Consider the following 16,055-nt stretch of genomic DNA (forward strand, 5'->3'; position numbering starts at 1 on the left):
AAAAAAAAAAAAAAAAAAAAAAAAAAAAAAAAAAAAAGCGGTCAGATTTGGGTGTCTTCTTACCATATTTGGGATGCATTTAGCCTCTGTAGTTTTAGTTCGATTGATTGATTGATGGAATCTCGCTCTGTTGCCCAGTCTGGAGTGCAGTGGCATGACCTTGGCTCAGTGTAACCTTTGCCTCCTGGGTTCAAGCGATTCTCCTGCTTCAGTCTCCCAAGTAGCTGGGATTACAGGCGTGTACCACCATGCCCAGCTAATTTTTGTAACTTTTAGTAGAGACGGGATTTCACCATGTTGGCCAGGCTGTTCTTGAACTCCTGACCTCAAATGATCCACCCACCTTGGCCTCCCAAAGTGTTGGGATTACAGATGTGAGCCACCACACCCGGCCTTATTTCTGTTTATTCTTAATTTGTTGTTGAAATTTTTAGCTGTGAATCAAGAGTATTTCCAGTGTTTATGGTTACTGAGACTGCAAAACAGGTTATACTCATCTTCTTTAGTAAAGACAGCACACTCACTAGAATGTATCTCTGCAGAGATGCAGGAAGTATGTTGGATTTGCACCATTAAAATACAGAAAAATAGTGGTACTTTGGAAAGTGAGTTTGCATAGCAGAAAGACTAAGTCATTGAGAAATGAGACTGTTGCCAATGTCAGCTTAACCTTGAAGACGTATATAACCTCTCTTTTAGTCAGGAGCCAAGTGATTAACTCAGAGATACACAAACAAAGGCAAGTCTGCAGAAGAACAGTATTCAGCTATGTATTTATATGGCGACACTGAAGGGACTGCATATTTTTGTTGGGTGTTGTAAGCCTTGCAAATAATTTGCCAGCCTTACAGTTCTTAAAAGTTGCCTAGAATTATCATCATGCTATTTCTGTTGTAGTTACCTAAATTATGGGCAGGAGTTATCTCTTTAGGTAAATACTGATTTTTAGAAATAGTGGTGAAAACATGAGCTCCATCTTAATGGTTAGAATACAGCAGTTTCTTTATCACTCTATAGCTATACAGCTGAATATTTCAAGTATACACAAACTTTCAATAAGTCCCTTAAGGACCCTGCCCCTTTATCTTATTTTGCTTATTTAGTATTCCTCAGGGAGGGAAAAGTGGTCTCAGAGATGTTCCTTTTTGTTATTTATCTTTGCATCTGAGCATATGATAGTGTGTTATTAACTGAGAAAACACAGTGCACTGTCTGCCTGAAGTTAGTATTGGATCCCACATATTTAGAGCTCACTCCCACAAGACTGCTCGACTTCAGATGCCCATCACAAGTCTGGACCCTCCCGTACTTCTGACTAACTGTCTATAAATTGAGGGTTCCCATGAACCCTTCATCAGTTTAATAATTTGCCAGATTAGCTCCCAGAACTCGGAGAAATACTTTACTTATATTTAGTAGATATTATAAAAGTTACAACTCTGGAATGGCCCAGTGGAAGAGATGCGTAGGACAAAGTCTGAAGTGAGGCTGAGGTGGGTGCACCAACCTCCCAGCACTTCTCATGTTCACCAACGCGGAAGCTTATCAGAGCTCATTGTTGTTTCAGAACCCAGTCGCCAGCTCACTCCCGAAGAGATTGGTGGGTAGGGCTGAAAGAAATATCACTGGGTCTTTGTGGTATTCAGCCCCATCCTGAGATGGACTATCCAGGGCCTCTATCAGAAGTCACCTCATTATCATAAACTCACCTGTGACCGAAAGGATCTTGTTATGAATAACAAAAGACATTCTTACTACTCAGGAAATTCCAAGAGTTTAGAAGCTCTGTGTCAGGTGGGGTTGAAGACCAATTTCTTATTGTCACATTAACCAATATCAAGCTTATGAAAATGTGTTTTTTTTTTTTTGTATGGTCCTCAGTGTGCCTACTTGAATAATTTTGCTGATTTAAAAAATACTGTTTTTCTATTCTCTCTTTTATTAGCTGTCCCATAGTTTTAATACAGCCGTCATCCCAAGACCAGAAGGAAGTAAGTGCTCATTTATAAAAATGATTGTATCATCCTTTTCCGTCTATTACTTTGTGTACATTATGGATGTCAAGCTGTTGCTGGGAGCTTACTTCTCTGTACCCTCTATTATATAGAGGGGTATTACATGTGATAGTCCTATATTGCATATATTCTGTTTTACTCAACAGGGACCTCCTCAACATTTCTTGGACTACTGTAGCCCTTGTTGATCTTTCCCATCTGTGGGCTTTTCTTTTCTTTTTTTGATACAAAGTCTTGCTTTGTCACCCAGGCTGCAGTGCAGTGGCATGATATTTGATCCTTGCAGCTTCAACCTCCTGGGCTCAAGCGATCCTCCCACTTCAGTCTCCTGAGTTGCTGGGACTACAGGCGTGTACCACCATACCCGACCAATTTTTTTAATTTTTAAATTGTTTTGTTGAGGCGGGATCTTGCTATGTTGTCCAGGCTGGTCTCAAACTCCTGGCATCAAGTGATCCTCCTACCTCTTCCTTCCAAAGTGCTGAGATTATAGGGTGAGTCACCTTGCCTGGCCTATGAGTGTTTCTCTTTTAAAAAAAAAAACAAAAAAAACAAAAAACTTTCTCTACATTTCACTTTTATGTTTATTCACTTTGATTGTTATGTAACAATCATATAAGAGTTTCAAGTATGCAACCTTGAACTTCCTGTCTGAGTTGTTAACTCCTGTGGGTAGGAGCTATTTATAACCAGGCCCTCTTTCCTACCCTTGATATGCTTTATCTTTATGGTGTTGGTCTACAGGCTATGCAGATAGTTTATCAGTGCACCTTGGACAATAGCAACAACAACTAAATATATTCAAATATTCGAGGACAACGATCTACACATGCCACTCACTGTCTGTACTTGAAGAAAATGAAACATGCCCGCTCTGTACCCTTGATTTTTTTTTTTTTAAACTGACATAAAAATGTGATCAGATCTGCTGGGTTCCTGATGAATTTACTTTTGACATATTTGGAGAAATTAAGCTACATCTATCAAATGTCCACAGGTTGTAAACACTGTGATTATGTAACATAGGATTCCAATATAATTGTGATCACTTGAGCCAGTGTTTGAATAAAAGACAACTCTTGTACCCTGGCACTGGCGACTGACAGGATGCCACGAGGAGCACATCCCCTGAGGCACCTTCTTACCCCTCTTCCTTCTTCCCTTCTCCTTCTCTCCTTTGTTCTTTTCTTCTTCTGACACTTTTCTTCCTTCCTCCCTCTTCCTCCTCCCTTTTCTTTCCTTTCCTTCATTCCCTCCTGTCCCCTTTCTCTTTCCTTCTTTTCTCTTTTTTCCCTTCTTATTACAGAGACGTTAAAACATATCTTTTTAAGAAAACATAGTTTTGTAAGCAGAAATAAATACTCCATTTTATAAAGATTTGTGAATAGTGGATTCTTGAGCAGAAAACCACTGCCCAATTCATTAAAATTCTTTTCAAGCTTAGCATTATGGGTTATGTATGAAGTTTATATTCATGGATTGTTCTTGTAACCCTTCTGAGAGCCAAGGATTAATGTTACTGTTCTCTAGGTTCTAAACGCAGTGGCTAAGGGTACTTTTCTTAATTTTTTTTTTTCTTTTTTTGGAGACGGAGTCTCGCTCTGTCGTCCAGGCTGGAGTGCAGTGGCACGATCTCGGCTCACTGCAAGCTCCGCCTCCAAGGTTCACGCCATTCTCCTGCCTCAGCCTCCAGAGTAGCTGGGACTACAGGCGCCCCCCACCATACCCGGCTAATTTATTGTATTTTTAGTAGAGATGGGATTTCACCGTGTCAGCCAGGATGGTCTGTATCTCCTGACCTCGTGATCCGCCTGCATCGGCCTCCCAAAATACTGTGATTACGGGCATGAGCCACTGCGCCCGGCCTCTTAACTTAATTTTTGAAACAAGAATTGTCATTCATTAGGATATACAGATATGCCAGCCTAATCATAGATAAGCATCTATATTAGAAAAAGTATAAAAATTACATTTCCAAAATAGTCTGTTCTGCCATATGAATCATGTTTGAAATTTATTATGAAAATAATAAAATATTATTTAAAAAACTTGGAGCATGGTGTAAAATATCAAAATTTTAATTCAAACTCATTGCCCAAATATTTTTAAAAAAGCTTTTCTTAAAATTTTCCTCAACTAGGTTTTTTTTTTTTAAAAAGGATTGTGTTCTTAGATTCCAAGTATTTAAGAAGGATTCATTTTCATATAGTGGTATATATAATATATACACACACACACACATATATAATACATATGTTGTTTCTTTAACTAAGCCCTGCTGTTGAATTTTGGCAAAATATGTCTTAAAGCTGTGTCTAGAGTAGCTTCCCTATAGATTTATATCACTGTTGTTTTGACTTTAAAATGAATTATATTATTTAGTTAAAATTATTTTACATTACAAATTTATATATTATGGTGGTAAAATAGATATCCTGATATTCCAGCAAGTGCTCCCTAAATATAAAATTCTCTTCCAGGCACGGTGGCTAACACCGTAATCCCAGCACTTTTGGGGCCAAGTGGCGGATGCACCTGAGATGCGGGAGTCAAGACCAGCCTGGCCAACATGGTGGAAGAACCAGCTCATCTCTACTAAGAAATAAGCAAAAATTAGCTGGGCATGGTGGTGGGCCACGCTGTAATGCAACAGCTACTTAGGAGGCTGAGTGGAAGAATTGCTGAATTGCTTGAAGCCCCGGGAGGTGGAGGTTGGCAGTGAGCCGAGATTGGTGTCCACGGCACGTCTAGCTTTGGGTGACAAAGTGAGACCTCCATCTCTCTCTCTCTCGTCCTCTAATACTTATTATATATATATTTAACTATTAAAAAATATAGATATTTTAAAAAAATATATATATATATATAAAAAAATATATATAGTATATTTAAAAAAGTATATAATTTAGAAAAAAATATATATATAATATTTAAAATATATAAGTATCAGCCACACATAGGCTTTAAACCTTTTTTTTTTTCGGAGACAGTTTGCTCTGTCACCCAGTGCAGTGGCATGATCATGACTCACTGCAGCCTCTACCTGCTGGGCTGAAGCTATCCTCCTCCTTCAGCCTCCTGAACAGCTGGGACTACAGGCACCCATCATTAAACTTGACTAATTTAAAAACATCTTTAGTAGAGGTGGGGCCTAGCCATGTTCCCCAGGCAAATCAGGTACTCCCAGGCTCAAGTGATCATTCTCCCTTGGCCTCCCAAGGTGGTGGGATTACGAGTGTGAGCCCCTGTGCCCATCTACCTTTAGCTTTTAATAGTAATCTAAAATTAGTTTGGATTTAAATTTTTTTTTCCTATTTTTAAAAGGAAGAGAAATGTGATAATAATTGTACACTTAATGTTTTAAACTGTTTCTTGTAGGTGCACAGTTGGATAAGTTGGGGTTCACAATTATCAGAAAATGCATCAGTGCTGTTGAAACACGAGGTAATATGAATCATTTCATTCATGAGCAGCTATAGGTATGTAAAATCTAAAAGTCATTAAAATCCTTCTTGCGTTTAAGTGTTACAAAATGAAATGTGCTAACACAAAATGCTCATTCTGAGTACCAGAAGGGTCAGTTATTCATTTACTATGACAATGAGGGATTTTCCTTTTTATTTACATATTTCTTTCCTATATTAAAACATGAGGTCTGTGTTGAAATGAGAAGTGTCTTAGTCTGTTAGATCTGCCATAGCAAGATAGTACAAATTGGGTGGCTTAAAGAATAGACATTTATTTTCTCATGGTTCTGAAGGCTGCAAGTTCAAGATCAAGGTGTCAAATTTAAGGTTTCTTCTGAGGCCTCCCCTCTTGGCTTGCAGGTGGCGACCTTCCCGCTGTGTCCTTAGATAGCCTTTTTTTCTGTGCACCCATGTCCCTGGTGTCTCTTTTACATGTCGAAGTTTCTTCTTCTTATAAGGGCCTATTAGATTAGGGCCCACCCTACAGGCTGCCTTTTAACTTACTTACATCTTTAAAGCTCCCATCTCTAAACACAGTCCCATTCTGAGAAACTGGTGGTTAGGGCTTCAACGTAAGAATTTTAGGGGGATACAGTTCAGCCCATAAGAATCCTTAGAAGACTCAGCAGTGATGTACAACTCATCCTAATCACTTTTTGTTGAAGCACTCTGAAGATACTCTCCACCCTCCATTGTTGTGTGGGTCCCTGTTTAAAACAATCACCTTGCCAGATGTGGTGGCTCACGCCTGTAATCCCAGCACTTTGGGAGGTTGAGGTGGGCAGATCACCTGAGGCTGTGAGTTGGAGACCACCCTGGCGAACATGGTGAAACCCCATCTCTACTAAAAATACAAAAATTAGCTGGGCATGGTGCACATACCTGTAATCCCGGCTACTTGGGAGGCTGAGGCAGGAGAATTGGTTGAACCTGGGAGACAGAGGTTGCAGTGAGCCGAAATCGAGGCTGGAACCTGGGTCATAGAGCGAGATTCCATCTCAAAAAAAAAAAAAAAAAAAAAAAAAAAATCTGCTTTATTGAGGTATAATTTGCAGACAGTAAAATTCACTGATTTTAATTGTACAAATGGAAGAGTTTTGAAAACATACACAGTTGTGATACTATTACATACATAGAAAATTTGTTTCCCTCACTGAGTTCTTTTCAGGCCCCTGCCTCCCTCCTTTCCTGTATTTGCTGCGTTGCTTTTTTCTTTTATTTTTTTTAAGACAGGGTCTCACTGTGTCACCCAGGCTGGAGTGTAGTAGTGCAGTCATAGCTCACTGCAGCCTCAAATTCCTGGGCTCAAGCAGTCCTCCTGCCGCCTGGGCCTCCCAAAGTGCTGGAATTACAGACATGAGCCACCATACCTGTCCCTGAGCTACTTTTTATCACGCATGTTCTGTGCCCCCCCCCTTGTTTTTTTTTTTAAACATTTTCAGCATTTTTGTATAAATGGAATCATGCAGTTTATAGTCTTTTACTCTGGCTTTGTGTGTGTAATGCTTTTGAGATTCATCAATTGGGTGGATACTTAGCTCTATAAATTTCTGTTTATTGCCTGGTAATATTCCATTATATGGATATACCACAATTTGTTTATCCATTCACCTATTGATAAATATTTGGGTTGTTTTTCCAGTTTAAATTTAAGGAAAGCTAACTGCTCCACTGACCAATAGCCCAAAACTTTTTTTTTTAAAGTCTCTAAGCAAAAATTGGGCCCTTTTGCTATGCAGCTATTCCAGCAGACTTTAGAGAAATGAAATAGTAAACATTGCAAAACAGGCTTTTTCTGGAGGTTGACATTCTCTTTGTTTAGAGATCTAGTGAAGTATGTATAAATGGAATATTTAATTCACTCTCATATATTCTATATTACAGTCTGACTTTGGATGCCTTAGTGGGTGAGGTACTGCCTTCACATTCTCTCTCCAAACAAGGTCTTTGTTACAAAGACAGAACTGCCACCTGTGAAATTAGTGTGTTGGATAATGGCAGAGTAGGACCTGTTCTATGATTTGGGGATTTGCTTATCAATAACAACAACCCATGCCACAGAAAGCCATTCTTCCCACATTCTCTTACAGTGGCAATTCACACTGACAGGTTTTCATTCATTTCAGTCTGCACTGAAGTTGAGCTGGCAAATTTGTTTCTTATCCTGGTACCTCGAAAGAATTTCAGGAAAAAAAAAAAAACCCTGCAATTTCAGTATCTTTCTCTTAATACTCATGTTTCTTTTTTTCTGAGTTTCTTAAGTAGAACTTTGTGTCATTTGCATGCTTATTAATTTGGATAAATTCTTTCCCAAAAGGGCATGTTTTATACATACTTATTTCTGCCTGAATAGATGCAGATCTATCTAGAAGGCTTTCTGATTGGTATGTGTGGTTTCATGGAGTGTTATGTACATTGAATGGCATAAATATATATTGGAATCTGGATGTATTGAATGTTTTTATAAGTATAGATGTTGAATAGGTCTACACATTTTATGTTAGCTTTTCTCATTGAAAATAAGAGACAAAAGCATATATTTTCTTTTGAATATTTTCCCCCCAAAGGTCTTCCATTACTGAAACTTTTCCTTTCAGTGGAGTAATAGACTAAAAATAAGAGTTTAAAAGAATCGACAGTCAGAACCTATTATTGAAAATGATGAGGACAGCTTGGTGCCACTGGCTGACACCTGTAATCCCAGCACTTTGGGAGGTTGAGGTGGGAGGATTGCTTGAGCCCAAGAGTTCAAGACCAGTCTGGGCAGCATAGCATGACCCTGTCTCTGTAAAAAGTTTTAAAAATTAGCTGAGGGTTATACTGTGTGCTTGTGGTGACAGCTAATCAGGAGGCTGAGGTGGGAGGGTCACTTGATCCCAGGAATCGAGGCCACAGTGAGCTTGAAAAACAGGTAAAGAGACAGAAATAGTTGGTAAATAGCATTAACAACTACTGGACACTTCTTGAGTCTACATGACTAATGACCAGAAGCATTTAATGAGATCTAATTGAAGAATTACTTCTAATCACTGTTTTCATGTTCTAGATATGATTATCTAAAAACTAGTATTTCATATGGTTTGGTTAAAGCCATTAGCCTTTTTCTTACTGTTTCATCTCGTGTCTTCCTGTTTTTGATCTGACTGCTTAGAACATATTTATTGGAACATAAACATAAACCCAAAGACTACTGTGACAATACTTACTATTTAAATGGAATTTTTTTTAAGCCATCTATTCAGTTTGTGTGTATAACTTATGAAATGTTCCATATTTTTCTCGTGTAACTTTGTCCCATGGATTGCACCAACCAGAAAAGTTTTAGCTTTGAACACGAAGTAATTTTCTCTAATTGTTTTTGTGGCCAAAAGTTTATTTGCCTTGGCTCAAGATAAACTGGAGATCTGGCAGTGCCCAGATTATTCACAGGACAGATACTCAGGAAGCCTGAACATCATAAATTGGATTCACAGGAGCAATTTCTGTGGCTCTGTAGCAGAAACTTCAGTGAATGGTAAAGATATGGGATCCATTGCTGATGTTGCAAAAGGAAGTGATTCCAATGTCCACATCCAGGAAAATTTCTACATGGTATAGCTGCAGGGGCTTATCTAGAGGGTAAAGGCACAGTGTGCTGGCTGAGAGGAGCTCTTCTTTTCTCAAACCTAGAGCCTGGAAGCCAAGTTCTGAAGACAGTGGAATTGCCCCTTGTTAGTATAATTAACAGATTGTTAGCAAACACCTAGATCCCATTCTTTGCTTGCCCCCACATCTGCCTCCCAGTAATGGTGGCCAGAGGTGAACTGAGGGGAGCCAGGATACAGATGATGTGTTTGAATCTCTCAGCATATTCTCTGTGATTCTTTTTTTTTTTTTTTTTTTTTTTTTTTTTTTGAGACGGAGTCTCGCTCTGTCGCCTGGGCTGGAGTGCAGTGGCCGGATCTCAGCTCACTGCAAGCTCTGCCTCCCGGGTTTACGCCGTCCTCCTGCCTCAGGCTCCCGAGTAGCTGGGACTACAGGCGCCCGCCACCTCACCCGGCTAGTTTTTTGTATTTTTTAGTAGAGGCGGGGTTTCACCGTGTTAGCCAGGATGGTCTCCCATCTCCTGACCCGTCTCGGCCTCCCAAAGTGCTGGGATTACAGGCTCGAGCCACCGCGCCCGGCTTTCTCTGTGATTCTTTTAGAAATGTCCACAACAAACATGCCTCCGGTCATCAAAAATGATACATTGTTTGTTCCTGTGTCACCATCCAAGATCATATGCACTTGGAACATCAGCATCCTTTGATTCAGGTGTAGAATAGCTCTCAGCTGGGGCTTTACTTCCTTTATTTGGAAACTGCCTTCCCCAGCTGGTAATTGGGCCTGCTGGCATTCTTCACAGTGACCACAGAGCAGAAGAGGCACAATGAACCTTCCCCATCAGATTCCTTGAAAATTGAGCTGATATATTGAACTCAGCAGACAGATTCACAATTTAGAGACATGGGTTTTTCAAGATATGTAAACAGACAACACATGTACTTCTCTAAATTGTTCTGTCATGGCCACTTGTCTCCTCCACTAGGTTCTCCCGTGTCCTCCAGCTGCTTCCACTGCTCGATTGTGAAGTGAGCTTCACTTACAAGAGGCTTACATACAGAGGGTCCCTTCCCACCTTGTTTACATTCTAATCCTCATTAATTCAATCAGATATTGATTTAATTCTGCCATAAATTAGTTTTTTTCTGAAGCCATAGACAAATTACCATAAACAAAGGAGATCATTTTAACTTGAGAGTTTCAAAAAGTAATATGGACAAAATATTGGCTTATTCTAGATTAGGTCATATATTTTATGGATGTTGATAGAAGATACAGGATTATGGCTAAAACTTTTGAAATGAAATATTTGACTGAAATTTTTATGAATGGAGGTAATTTCAAGTAGTTTTTGATCATGAAAATAAAATCTCATTTTGATTAATTTATCACATTTACTCAGAGGTCTTTCCTAAAGTTGCGTTTGTTAAACCAGTGATTTATTCAAAATGAATAAGACGATGAAGATACCCACTTAGAAGCTTAGAGTAAAAAAATCATAAAACTGTTCATCTGCAATCAGGTAGCCTTAGGAGGGCCAGTATTTTGTTTGGTTTCGTTTGGTTATAGTATCAAAACCAAAAGGTATTTTTATGATCTTACTGCTTCCGTTATATCACAACATATGTATATATAAAATGAGATACATTTATTTAAATACACTGGATTTTGAAGGCTGAATAAGAAAAACTGTCTCATTAAGATTTTTTTTCTTTTCTTTTTTTTTTTGAGATGGAGTATCATTCTGTTGCCCAGCCTAGAGTGCAGTGGCGCCATCTCGGCTCACTGCAAGCTCCGCCTCCCGGGTTCACGCCATTCTCCTGCCTCAGCCTTCACAGTAGGTGGGACTACAGGTGCCCGCCATCACGCCTGGCTAATTTTCATATTTTAGTAGAGATGGAGTTTCACCGTGTTAGCCAGGATGGTCTTGATCTCCTGACCTCATGATCCGCCCACCTTGGCCTCCCAAAGTGCTGGGATGACAGGCGTGAGCCACTGTGCCCAGCCCTCATTAAGATCTTTGAAAAATGTTTTTATGATCAGTGTAAACCCATGTTGAAAAATGATAAAATGTTTTGCCGATTGAAATCATTTTGACTTGGTTCCTTGTACTTTATTTAGTATGCCTACTAAAAAACGTATAATTGCATAGGTGGGTCACATTGTCTTTCTATTGGCCATCCCTGGTCTGGACTTAGGGGCCTTTCAGCTCCCTAGCTCTCCAGCCTACCTGGGGCACAGACCCATCACGACAGCTGTGAGGTTGAGTAAGCCAGTTGGGGAAATTTAATTCACGATCTGGTAGAGTAGCCCAAGCTATGGTTGACTGAGAAAAGAAAGAATATGTCATGTTTCTCACATGAGTACTGAGAATCTACTCCTGCCTGTAGCTCCTAGAGCAGAGGACCAAGCGTCTCTGAGGACATACGTTGTGCCTGGCATTGAGTTGGCCTCAGACAACACTTGCTGTATTAACTATTCAATTCTTGGGACCTTACTCTCTCATAGTTACCTTTGTACAAAACTAAGAATTAAAAAAGAAATTACATAAGATTGCACTCATTTTTCCTTTTCTACTAAATTCTCTTCTGGCCTCCAATTGCTTCTGAAGGTGGCTCAGTTCTCCTTACATCTTTCTTAACATGTTCTTTTGAAAATGACATTTGACATATTTATTAACTTTATTTGTGATATTATTGGAGTATTTGCAAGGCTTCAGAGAAATGTCTAAAATGTACTATCCTTCTCAGTACTCTAAGATGACATTTTTAGTGTATAACATACCTTAAATAACATATATGACCTATGGATATTAATATATCTTGGTAGGACTGGCAATTATTTAGAAATTATTCTAGCTTTGAGATGAGAAAACACTCCATTTTGCTGCAGTATCAGCATAAATTAACAAACCATATTTTTCCATAGAGTAGTTTGCTCATGATGTTTTGGCACGTGTGGGAGTCACATCAACTGGTCTTTCATCCATTTGCCAAATATTTGCTAATAATATGTACCGGCTCTACCGCTAGAAAGTGACTGCTTGCTTATACCAAGCAAAAAGACTTCCTAAAGCAGTTGTTCCCAAATTTTGCTGCACTTTGAAATTACCTGAGATTTTTTGGAGACGGAGTCTCCCTCTGTTGCCCAAGCTGGGGTACAGTGGCATGATCTTTGCTCACTGCAGCCTCCATCTCCGCCTCCCAGATTCAAATGATTCTTCTGCTTCAGCCTCCCGCGTAACTGGGATTACAGGCGTGGGCCACAACGCCCAGCTAATTTTTTTGTATTTTTAGTGGAGGTAGTGGTTCACCATGTTGGCCAGGCTGGTCTCGAACTCCTGATCCTAAGTAATCTACCCTCCTCGGCCTCTCAAAGTGCTGGGATTACAGGCGTGAGCCACTGAGGCTGGCCTTAAAAATGTTGATGCGAGGCTCTCACAGTGTGTCAACCTGACTTAATTGCTATTGGATGTGGACTGGGAAGTAGGATTTTTTTCATCTCCCCAGGTGATTCTAATATGTAGCAAAGCTTGGGAGACCACTGCCCTAATGGAAGAGTTGCTTGTGTGCTGGAGAAATGGGATACATGATTGTTATCTTCATGTTGATAGTTTCCTGCTACATTGGGAGCTTTTCTCTTAATGTCTTTTAAAGAATAACACAACCCGGCTGGGCGCCGTGGCTCATGCCTATAATCCCAGCACTTTGGGAGGTCGAGATGGGTGAATCACCTGAGTTCAGGAGTTTGAGACTAGCCTGGCCAACACGGTGAAACCCCGTCTCTACCAAAAATACAAAAATTAGCTGGGCATGGTGGTGGGTGCGTGTAATCCCAGCTACTTGGGGGGCTGAGGCAGGAGAATCACTTGAACCCGTGGAGGTTGCAGTGAACCGAGATCGTGCCACTTCAATCTAGCCTGGGTGACAAGAGCGAAACTCTGTCTCAAAAAACAAACAAAACCCCTGCAACCTAAATCCAAACAAATCAGCAAAGTCCCAAAGACAATAGCACAACGTTCTTTTCGTTGCCTCAGTAGCAGTAGACTTACTGTAGCTAAACCCTAGTTCTAATCAGAAGCCAGTCAGTTAACCAGTATTTATTGGGGCATCATAGGACGTGCATAGCCATGCTCTAGACTTCTGGGATACGTGTTCAAGGTTGGTTACATGCAATCCTTGATTTATTAGTGGGTGACAAAACAAGATTTCTAAGCAATTGAAATATACCAGATGATCAAAATATTGCAAATTTGCACCGATTAAGAGCATCTGAGTGCATGTTGAAGGATTGGGAAGAATGTGATGTTAATTGAGGACTGTCTTTAGGAGTAGGCTTCCTCAGATTTAAAGGGTGGGAAAGTGTATTTTGGCATTTAGAGAAAACTCAGCAAAGATAGAGAGACAGGGTGACTGAGAAAAGACAGACTTGGTTGTGAAGGAAACATGGAGAAACAGTAAAAGCAGGTAATCAGCCATATGCATTTGATTGTAAAGGAACTGGGTAAATACTAGAAGGTGATAGGTAGCAAAGAAGTAGGCATTCAGAAAGTAAATATGAAAACTAATATTGGTAGTCATGCATGGGATGCCCCAGGGTTCTGCTTAGGATGCAGTATGTATAAGTGAGGTAACTGATTCTGGATAATAGGCTTGGCAGTGGGGTAGATAGTGCATATACAGTGGAGTGATTTTGCTGAAGTCGTACCAGTCACATTTAGCAGTTGGCTGTATATAGAGGATAGGAATTCTGCAAGGAATCTTACCTTGAAGTGTTAGTTTGGGTAATGAAGGATGTCAAGGAAATTGAGCGGTCCATGACCCCATAACGTATACCAGGAGCACTAGGGGTGCTTCTTGGAAATTCAGATTACTGGTCTCAGTCCACATCTGTTGAATCAGAATTGTTGACGGTTGGGTCTCTCTGCTTTAGACAGTGAGAGATCCAATAGGAATAGTCAGGTGGAGAGAAGAATTTTCTAATATTCTGCCTTTAGGGGACAGAAGAAGCCAAAGGGGCTTTCCTGAGAGAGTAGGGTTTATGAAGGCCCTGGGTCATGGGGCCATATACCGTTTGGGATAATGACAGAGAGCATGTGGATGTAAGGTAGAACTTCCATCCTAAAATGTGAGGTTGAGGGAAGAAATAACAAAATGGCTAAATGTAATCAAGTTTCACTATGTTAGAAGCCAAAAGCAGTTACAATATCAAATGTGTTTTAGGTGAATCCCAGACAGACTCAGAAGTGTTCATGGCAGCTCCTGTTCACTCATTCCACCACTTAACCTCTAGTCCCTCCCCACCTGCTGTCTCTGTGTGACATCTGGCCTCTGGTGCCCTGTAGTCGTTTACTCCTATGCGGGAAAATATTACCTTATTCTCAAGTAGCTTTATGCCACCTTTCCTCCACTGTGTTGGTCTTGCTGAAGACAAACATTACTGTGCAGCCACCATGATTTGTAGCTCTCTCATGACGGAGTCATCTGCTCTGCCCACATCTCTGGAAAAACAGTGGGCTTGGCCTTCTCCCCTGCCCCTCCTGCACCTCCGACATCTCTCACTCTTGAGCCGAGCTCTGCAGGGCAAGAGGAATTGTCCAGGTTTGCAAGGATGTGGGTGTCAGAAGGAAGGAATTTTGGCAGAGGGATGAACAAGGGTCAAAGTATAGATGATGGAAACAATGTGATGCGTTTGGGACCTGAGGGTCATCAGGCAAGATGGGAGGAGTGGTAGGAATGGAGAGTGGAGGGAGGGAGGCACTCAGATTACTCTGCTGAAGGGTTCTTTGAGCGATAAGGAGCTGTCAGGGTTAAGTTCCAAAGTGGTGCAATAAGATAAGCATTTGGAAGGATTCTTAACCTCTCAGACCCTTAGTTCCTTTAAAAAAAAAAAAAAATTATTCACACTACCTCCTACCCAGCTTTGTGAGGATTAAAGAGTGAGTCTTTGCACATAGTAGATATTAAATGCCTGTCTTCATTTCCTTCTTCATCCTTCTCCTTCATTGTTTTAATCTTGAAATGTGCATGTGCCTCATTTGGCAGTTATATTGCCTGGTATTTTAAGTTATATTTTCTATGTTTACTTTGTTTCTGGAACTTTACTGTTTACTTGGAGAAAATGTCTTATTTATCCTTTGCTTGCCTCTTCTCATTTCTAAATACAGGCATGCCTTGCACACATAGTAAGCACTCAGTAAGCAATTGCTTTTTGCTTGAGTATTCAGATTTGACTAAAATTCCATATTGGTAATATTATGTGTCTCAACAATTTCTAGAGTTACTGGAAGAATTTATTCTATATGTGGTTGGAATTGGTACTTCCACATAACATGTAGGATTGATTTTCATTCTCTTATGAGTTTATGTTAGCATCTTTGTAAACTGCAGGTAATATGTCAGACATAGAAAAGTACATCATGTTACATGTGAAGGAGTCTTATGGTTTCAGAGATTGGAGTGTAATTACATCATTTCTTTGAGTAAGTACAAATAAGCCGCCCCCTATAAGCAGTGCATTGTCTCTTTCTGGGCCTGCATGACACCTAGGTGCATGTACTATATGATACGCAAAAACAAAGTAAGATTCTTTTGCTTAAAAACATCTTCTAGTTGCTATTTCTAAAATAGTCATTACCATTTAAAACTAAATTTGGATGCCACTTTTGTTTATGAATTTTCTCTTAAAAAATCTTCCATATGTGGATGATTTGAATATTCACTTTAATTTTCTAGAGTATGGCATTAAAATGTCGGTCTAGGCAAGCTGTCAGTTATCAAATTCAGCATTGTAACAAGCTGTGAATTCATGGGATAGAAGTAGGAAGTCACATATAAGATATGACAATCTTTCATTTGTCGCATGTAAAAGTGAATTTATCTTCCTTTGCAAAGCAAAGTTTCAGATTTTTGGAAAACCGGTACCGCTTGAAGATTGCTTTACCTCCAGAACACTTTGGAATTGTATAGGGTTCTCAAGATGGGCTCTGGTA

The 16,055-nt window shown here is 39.9% G+C and overlaps 1 protein-coding gene across 1 annotated transcript in view; it reads left to right on the top strand.

Moving 5' to 3' along the window:
- The window catches only part of ARHGAP10 (Rho GTPase activating protein 10), a 341,688-nt gene that overhangs the window by 176,493 nt on the left and 149,140 nt on the right, over positions 1–16,055 (top strand). Inside the window, exons 12-13 of the mRNA XM_017850073.1 lie at positions 1,946–1,991; positions 5,394–5,459. Coding sequence (XP_017705562.1) covers positions 1,946–1,991; positions 5,394–5,459 — 112 coding nt within the window. The remainder of the gene's footprint in view (positions 1–1,945; positions 1,992–5,393; positions 5,460–16,055) is intronic.

The sequence above is a fragment of the Rhinopithecus bieti genome, unplaced genomic scaffold, assembly GCF_001698545.2.
Source record: "Rhinopithecus bieti isolate Rb0 unplaced genomic scaffold, ASM169854v2 scaffold_32105, whole genome shotgun sequence".
Taxonomy (NCBI): Eukaryota; Metazoa; Chordata; class Mammalia; order Primates; family Cercopithecidae; genus Rhinopithecus; species Rhinopithecus bieti.